At 42.3% G+C, this 9,052-nt stretch overlaps 1 protein-coding gene across 1 annotated transcript in view; it reads left to right on the plus strand.

The window, feature by feature from the left end:
- The first annotated feature begins 215 nt into the window (after positions 1–215).
- Positions 216–9,052, plus strand: part of CTH (cystathionine gamma-lyase) — a 67,769-nt gene continuing 58,932 nt past the window's right edge. The window contains exons 1-3 of the mRNA XM_075068266.1: positions 216–1,310; positions 5,510–5,591; positions 6,019–6,114. Of these exons, the coding sequence (XP_074924367.1) occupies positions 801–1,310; positions 5,510–5,591; positions 6,019–6,114 (688 nt within the window). The 5' untranslated portion in view covers positions 216–800. The remainder of the gene's footprint in view (positions 1,311–5,509; positions 5,592–6,018; positions 6,115–9,052) is intronic.

Consider the following 9,052-nt stretch of genomic DNA (forward strand, 5'->3'; position numbering starts at 1 on the left):
AGGTAGCTTTATGGATATTCATGGGAAGTTCTCTTACCTATGGTAGCATGGAAAGAAGCACAAAGGTGCTTGTGTGAAAATGTAACAGGTGGGTGACAAAGGCTGGCATCACTGGCCAGTTGGAAGCAAGAAGTTGGTATCTCAGTAGCGAAGGAGAGATGATGGGTCGTGAGGCAATAGACTGTGAAGGGCACTGAAAGAGAAGAACAAAGCAACAACCCCGCAGGATGACCTTTTCAGCAACAAGCTGACTGGATACAAGTGGGGCAACATTGCATTTGTCAAGGCTAGAGAAAAGGATGCTGTAGTAATCACCACATAAGATGATGAGAACCTGGCTAAGAATTTTAGCTATGGATAGGAAGGACTGTATATTAGAGATGTTATGCAGAAAGACGTGCTTTGCAGATTGCTATGGTCAGCTGGATGGCCACCAGTTTATCCCAGAGACAGCTACACTTCAAGAGCAGTTAAAATAAACTGAAAGAGGAGGGAGAGCTCTGAGGGCACCAAGCCAGGAGGGGGAGCGCTCTGGTTCACCAAATCAGACCTTGTGCTTTAGCAGAGCCAGCGGAGCTCTGCGCTCCACTCCCCTTTCTACCCCGGTTATAGTGTGGGTGAGGTGCTTTGGGATCGTTCAGGTGGTAGGGAACAGTAAGACACTGCAGTGGACCCGAAAGCAACTATTACTGTGTTAGCCCAAGGCAATATCTGCGGCCTGGGCTGGCACGGACCCAGCACCGCTGTCTCCCTGGCAGATTCTCAGTTTATCCATCCAAACGCCTGTTCATGGGCCGCGAATGCCAGTGGAGCAGCAGTGCTACCCCGGGCAGCTTGTGACACAGGGCAGCTCCCGCCTGCGTCTCCCAGGGTCAGCAGCCAGGGCGGGGGGCAAGCCGCAACGCCCAGCACCCTGCGCCAATCAGGGGCAGGCCCAGGCGGCGACGCCTGGCCTGGTCTCCTCCCCCAGCCGCTTTGTGCAATGTAAGGCAGAGCTGCTGGTTTGCAGGCGCTCGCCGGTTCCTGGAACGCGGCGTATTACAGCGGCCGGCTGCACCTATAGCCTGAGCCTGCTTCGCTTCCTGTCCCGGCAGCCGCCAGCACCAGCCGCCTTCCTCGGCCCCCTACCGCCACAGCACCCCATGGAGAAGGCTGAGGACGAGCCCCAGGGCTTCCTGCCGCCCTTCGAGCACTTCGCCACTCAGGCCATCCACGTGGGGCAGGAGCCAGAGCAATGGACCTCCATGGCCGTCGTGCCCCCCATCTCTCTCTCCACCACCTTCAAGCAGCAGGCGCCCGGCCAGCACCGCGTGAGTGGGGACTCCGGCGGGGGAGGGAGTGGAAGGGGTGATGCGGGACGAAGGGAAACGTGGGGAGTGAGCGAGAGAAAGCGCTGCGGGCAGGAGCGAGAGGGTTACGGATGCTGTGTTTTAGATCACAGGAATGGAACAGATGTCGGTTTCAAAGGCTCTCTCAACCTGTCAGGAAATGAGGTGGAGTAAAAGGTTTACTCTCCTCTAAAGCAGAAACGTTCGTCCCTGTAGGTGCAGCTCTGACCCTTACACAGATTATCCACATGTAAACACGCACACGTTTGTAAGGGAGACCAATTTGTTTCCTGTCCATTTAGACTGGAAATAGTGGTTTGTTTTTTAAAATCCAGTTTTGTCGCACAAAAAGGATGTAAAGCAGCAAACTATTTACAGCTGAACAGTATATAAAAAAAAGTCTCAACAATTTTCTGTTTTGCAAAATTGCCAAAAGCAATTTTCAGCCAAAAGCAAAAATTCTGTATCATTGCTGTAAATAATCCTCTCTGTATCATAAAAAGGTCCAGAGTGGAAATGCAGACTCATTTTTAAAAGATCCAGACTAACACGGCTACCCCTCTGATACTAGACTCATTTTTAACTCTAGAGATTCCAGTGGATGCTATAGAAGAGAAATCCTTTGCCACTGCACTTTAAATGTTACCATGCAGCTTGGAAGTTTCATAAACCAGATGGTAGCTGCCCAAATAGGCACCTGTCCAAAGCAGCATATCTATCATTAAATACTCAGTGCAGACATATATTATGCATTTAAAAATCTACATTTATAATGCTTAATAAAGTTTTTGACTCTTTAACTATGTAATGCGTGACAGCCGAGCAATGTCAGAATGATGAAAGAAGGGGCTTGGCTGCGCTGGCAGCGTAGAGTAGATAGTACACTTTAAATTCTTACCTTATCTCTGTGTGGACACCCTTATTGTGCATTAAGTGTACCCTTAGGTAGTTAGCTTAACTTAATTCAGATTGGAAGTATGTTAATGGCACAAGCACTTTTAGTGCTCAGTAAGGGTATCCACAGGGGGGTGGTTGTGGTGGTTAATGCAGAACAGCTAGTGCACAGGGGCTACTTTGGACTTTCCCCCTGTGTAGAGAAGCCCTAAGTAAACATGCAAAACAGGCTAGAAGAAAAACATAATTCCCTCCCTTGTTTCTGCCCCATTACTGCAGAATTGTAGCAGGAGTCAGGAGAAGGCAAACTTGTTTTCCTCTGAAACTAGTCAGCTTGGAGCTTAATATCTCCCACAATTAGCTGAATGTGGATCAGAATCAGGTCATTAGACTGTATTTCTTCTTTCAGTCTTGATTTCCTGGTAGTATTAGTATGGGGGAAGAGTAATAGAAAAAGTTTCTTGATAGTTTGTAGGCATGGATATATGGTCCTCACAGTTTCTCTTAACTGTGATACTGCTAAAAAGTGGTCATATTGCAGAGCAGAGCAAAAAGCAATGCAATACTCCGTAAACTACAAATTCTGCTTGGGAAGGGGTTGAATAGCACAGAAGTGATTGTGCTATAGGCTGAAGGAAACAATACCTGCTGGCAAAGATCAAAGAGACCGAAATGCCAGTTGATTCAGAGCCAGGATCTTCACCTGATTAGTGATGTTTTGGGTGCCCAGCTTGAGGTATATTAAAGGGGCCTGAATTTTAAGAAGCGCTGAGTACCTTCCCCCCAAAACTTGGAGCCCTCTAGGCTGTCTCAAATTAAACACCCTAAATCAGTAGTCATTTTAAAAAAAGACCCATGTGTTCAGATCCAAATGTTGCTATCCCTCCCTTGTATTAATTTAAATAAACAAATGAAGCCAGCAACATCAATCTTTTCCCCTCAGGTAGACGTATAGGTTTCCCTGTGATCTGAAAAAACATACAGTCTCTGAGGGAAATTTTCAAAGTCACAAACTAAAAGTCAGTTGGAGTTGAGTACCTAACTCCTCTTTGTGCCTTTGACTCTCTGTAGATGTGTTGGTGTAGATTCCTGGAAGTGCTTTCAACATCAGGAAACTGATAGCCGGATGAATGTTCTACCCATTATCACATGATCTAGGGGCAAGCAGAATACTACTTCATCTGAAATTTGATAGCAGAATGTAATCTGGACCCATACTGTAATAAACAACCACCACAAAAAAACCTCCTCCGTATTGTTAAATGAATTTGCTTAAATTAGAATAGAAGCATGGCCCTACTGGGTCAGACCAAAGGTCCATCTAGCCCAGTAACCCGTCTTCTGACAATGTTAGCAAACATTTGCTGCTCACTTTCCATAAATATGATAGAGAATACTGAAGAAAATTTTTGTGGAAACTAAGATTTTTAAGCAGACTTTGGGCAGTAATTGTGAAAAATAAACTTCTGAATTAATAAATGTCATTTCTTCCCCCCCTCCCCCATTCTAAGCATTACCCTTATTTAACGAAGGAATGGAAACATACCATGGGATCAGTATGTCCTCTCACTGTCCTCCTGACAGAATTTGAATTTAAATATCAAATACTTGTAAATGAGCAACAGACCAATAATTATTTGCCAAATTTGAGTTAAAATAGCAAATAATCACAGGCTGTTCATAGACAATTGGAGAACTGAAATAGAGGAGAGTTAATGGAATATACTTTTTTTCCCAACTGTCTGAGCCACGTTCGTACTGCAAATTCAAAGACAACTTCTTTACCTTGTGTGAGCTTGTATCAGAATCCAGAACAAGATGAAAAATCTCTTTATGCTGGGAGTCTTAAACTAGAAAGACATCAGAATACATCCCCCTCTCCCCTTCCTTTTTTTGTTTTCCCTGTTGAGTTTCTTTAGACAGAGCTCCAGTGTCCCTCTGAGGGCCTTTGGGCTCACTGCACCAGTGAAGGTCTTCCCAGCATGGCAGCTGGAATTTAGGATGACTTGTGCCAAAAAATACTTGTCCTTCTGAGAATCATAATTTTTCAGACTAACTTGGTGGCTTTCGAAATCTACTGACAGGCCTTCTGCAGCACCTGCCTTGCAGCTGGCAGGAGCATTGTGTATGTTAAAAGGGAGGCTGATCTTTCTCTTTGATTAGGGCCATGAAGGTTTTGAATTCAGTTCAGTTTATTATTGCAGGTACGTCAACATTTGTTCTGAGGCAGCTCATGTGACTAACAATTATATATTTTGGCATTGCTGTGTGATAGTCATGCATTGCTGAAGACTTGAGACAACACTGCATTCAGGAATTGTGGAACAGGATTCAGGACCTGGTGAATGGTCTTTCACCATTTGAAGCCAGTAGGAGCTTTGCCATTAACTTCAATGGATGCAGGCTCAAGTCTATGCTATATTTGAGCCTGATCCTGAAATACTCATTGCCTCCCATTGAGGTCAACTGGAGTTAAAGGTGCTTGGACCCTTTGCAAAGTACCAGAGAGATTATTATGTCCTATTTGAATGTCCATGAGGGAGTCTCATAAGATTATTGCTAGAATAAGACGATTAAAATCAGCTGGTGCCAAAACCTGAGTTAATTTGCTACCATTTTAAAAATTAATTTATTGTAGTTTTATCTTCATTATAATACATCCTGTACTTTAATGAGAACACACTGCATCCAGATTTCCCATACTAAACCCTAAATTTTAAAAGTTGCATGTGATTTAGATATACAGGCTAGATTCTTAGTTGATGTAAATAAGCATAGCTACATTAAATCTGTGGAGCTGTGCAGGTTTACGCAGCTGAAGCTCTAGTCTCAGCTCCCAAAATGGAGGGATAAATGTTAATGCTTGGAATTGAACTATAGAAGCCCTTTTTAGTAAAAGTAGTCTTTCAATGTGAGACTAATTATCAACAAAATATAACAGGACATATTAAAACCTTACCAGCCAAATTAGGTTATGTTTCAGAGAAATGACTTACTAGAGCTTCTGAGAGTGCTTAGTTTGACTGCAAATAGATTGTCTTCTGTTCTGACAAGCAATGAGTGTTGGATCTCTGTGGGTCTGTGGTGTACAACAGCTTGTGATAGCAGGTGGGTATTTTTTGGATGCATAACTTTAGTGTTAGGAATATGGATTTCTTGGATGGGCTAGGATTTTACCAAATTTTAAGACAGGTAATTGTCAGTACAAGTTTAACAGTGTTATTGTACAGCACCTCCTCCAAACCCCGAACACTTACTGTTGTTTTTGTATCATATTTTCACCACAGGGTTTTGAATATAGCCGTAGTGGAAATCCTACTCGGAATTGCCTGGAAAAGGCTGTAGCCGCACTGGATGGAGCCAAATACTGTAAGCTCTCAGCATTTTCATTAAGAAATATGTCAGCATGTAGTTCATTCTGAAGATACACAGTAAAAGTATCCTAAGAGGGTTGGAGCACCAGAGTTTGACCGCTAACAGTAAATGATTTAACTCGGCTTTTGCTGTCAGCATGTACTCTGTCAGCTTCTTCACTGGTCTGTAACCAAAAATGCTAACAATGGTTAGTATATAAATATCAACTCCACTCTGCAGGTCAGTGGAACTTCTCATGAGGTAACGTACTATTCAGTATAAGTAAGAGCGGCAGAACCTGGTCCTTTCTAAGACATTGACACTAGATAGGAAAACAGGGGAGGGCGGGGAAACAGAAATTTTATAACATGATGTGAAGACCTCTCTATTGAAATATAAATGTATCTGTTCTCTGTCACAGTGATTCTTTTTTCTGTACTAGGTTTAGCTTATGCTTCAGGCTTAGCGGCTACTATGAATATTGCACATTTGTTAAAAATGGGAGACACTGTTATCTGTATGGATGATGTTTATGGAGGTAAGTGAGCACAAATATATGTTGGGTCTTAACAGCTAGTCCCTTTCCTTAGAGCACTAAGTGGAAGGGGGATTGAAGATTTAATGGTATTAGCCAGGATGGGTAGGAATGGTGTCCAGCCTTGTTGTCAGAGGACGAGAAGATGGCCAGAGAGATCACTTGATCATGGCTTGTAGGTCCACTCCCTGGCACCTGGCATTGGCACTTCGCATACAGGATACTGGCTAGACGATCTTTTCGTCTGACTTCTGGTACGGCGTTCTTATGTTTCTTAGCTGCCTTTTCAACCACTATCTTCTCCAACTTTCTCCAATGAGAGATCTGTAAATTCAAGAAGCAAAGGCTTGTTTGAAGAGAGTAATCATTTAAAACAGGGAAAGCATGCCCTCGTGGCGCAGAGCTCGATGCCAGGAGCTCAGCACAAAACTGCATAGCATCAAATTTGACACATTGACACACAAGTGCTGTAGCAGAACTTATACTCATAGATTTGACTTACCCCTGGGCTGGCAGAATGAAGTCCTCTGTCCTTAGCGCAATCTCTCAGTTCTGTTTTTAGGTCTCCTCATAAGGATTTTCTGTGGTAGAGTAACTGGGGAGATCGGGGTCCCAAACATGTGTGTCTGGCTAAAATGCTCCATGTCCTAAGCTGGCTGACCCTTGCACTGCGGAGAACCAAAAACTGATTAGGCAGGGAGTAATTTCAACCCTCCATGGAGCAGCCCATAAGTTCCTCTCAATGGAGCACATCTGGGCTTAGCTCTGTATTCCATGGGCTGTCTGCATCCCTGAAAGGGGCAAGAAGGTCTGCGGCAGGAGGCACTGAAAGCGAGACTTCCGGCAGTTTCAAACAACACTGCGCACTGCTGAATACCTGGTCCAAGAGAAGGAGAAGAAAAACAAAGGAAGGCTGTTCATGCACCTGAAAACAAAGAAATCAAAGACAAGGAAAGGTCCAAGAAAAAAAGAGACACAACTGACTGTGTCAGGGAAGGCAGAAAATCTGGTGACAGCCGAGAAAGGGGGTTGGGAAATGCGCCTTTGAACTGCCTCATGGAAATGCAACACAGTGAGGCAACTCGCCTCATACAATAGCAAATTTGGGAGATATGGGCTGCAGAGTGTTGTATTGTTCAAACAGTGCTGGGATGTTAAGTAATGGGAAGACCATTAAGGCTATTGTCTCAATAGATTTCTTAGTACTTTTATTTAGGAAAAAAAAAATATTAATAGGTGGTCTCTCCTATAAGATGATGAAAGTCAGATTGAAAAAAAAAAAAAAAATCTTTTTAGTGTCAAGTGCACACCCATAGTGGTTTCACTTGAGTTCCTGAAAGAAGAAGAAGAAAAAACACACAGGTCACACACATACACACGTAGAAATACCAACGTATCCGTTGTAACTACAGGCTCTCCTTACTCTGTTTGGGGCATTCACCACAAAAATACAATGGGTTTGAATATCACTTGGAAAGTATATGCTTAGGACTATTTGAATGTTTTCCCTTCATTCATGAACTAGCTATTATTAATAAAATAAAAGATGACTTACCTTTTTGTTACAAATGCTGAATTACAACAAAAAACTTGTTACATTACATTAACTTTCCTTGTTTCAGACAGTCCTATCTGAGTTTGCCTTCTTTTCGCCTCTCTCCTCCCTCCAGCCCCTTGCAGTTTACTCTCGACATCATCTTTCTAAGAACCTCACCTCCCTTATATTTCCTCACGGTCACACATGCAGCTTCAGAGTGGCCACCTGTTTCAGGACGTAGTTATGTAGGCTTTAAGAATTTATGAGGGAAGGGAAGAAGCAGAAGAGAAATTACAATTATTTTGTTTCTTGTCATTCTAGTACAGTCTGTAAGTTGACAACGCAAGAGACTGATATTCCCTTAACCTAGGTGATTAAAAATCAATCATACTTTTTTTTAAATAGGTTTTCTTTCCCTAAAAAAAAAAAAAAATATTAATATGAGAGTTTAAATTAAGACTTCTGAGCTATAACGTATCTCATCATGGAATAGGTATTATAAATTTCTAATTCTATTAGTATGAACAATATAATCATGTAGTGTTTTAGGGAGAGTTTTGTAATGCGTTCCCAAAGTTTATGATTAGGGACCCAATTTTATGGAGATTTCAGAGGCTTCTGTATAGATTTTTAGGTTAATCTTCTATCTACCCACAGGGACCCAGTGCTCAATCTAGAAGATACCAATCAGAGAGCTTAGTTTGTTGCATTCTCAAACTGTGGATTTGTGTCTCAGAGATAACATATCTTGTTAACAGCAAAAATGTTTTCAATATATCGAGGGGTGAGAATACAGATCTCAACCCTATTGCCCCTGCAAATTTTGTACACAGAGTAATTCTCTTACCTCTTCTCTGAAAGTCAAAAGTTTAAAAAGTTCAATAATAGAAGATTGTAAGGTGCGGAATAGATCGGAAAAGTGAAATCTGGGATAAACGTGAGAAGGGAGTGGACAGCAAGTAGAAACAAGATGAAACTTGTTTGGCCATATCTTCCAGAAGTCTTGAGGTCTTTGTGAGTGTAGGCTTTCATTGATTTGAGATCTACATCCCATTCTCTCACTAGATGAGATGGAACTCTATCGACCAAGGCAGTAAAAGAGACCCATTCAGAATATATTTGAAGTTCTCTACTTGTGGGGTAAAAGAAAAAAAAACAACATGCGTGCTGTAAATGAAACAGTGCAACAAAGAATGCAAGGCCTGGTTGCCAAATGAAAATTCATGAGAAGTGGTCCTTCTCGAGAGAGAAATGCGTTGAAGATGAAAAGGAACATGTCTGAATCATGAATAGGATTTTCAACTGTTTTTTTTATTTTTTATTTCATTCTTCTTTCTTAAAGGACTTGGGTGCCTTCTTTCCTTCCTGAAACTACTTTGAATTCTCCATGTTGAGGCAAAAAAA

The sequence above is a fragment of the Chelonoidis abingdonii genome, chromosome 7 (genome assembly GCF_003597395.2).
Source record: "Chelonoidis abingdonii isolate Lonesome George chromosome 7, CheloAbing_2.0, whole genome shotgun sequence".
Taxonomy (NCBI): domain Eukaryota; kingdom Metazoa; phylum Chordata; order Testudines; family Testudinidae; genus Chelonoidis; species Chelonoidis abingdonii.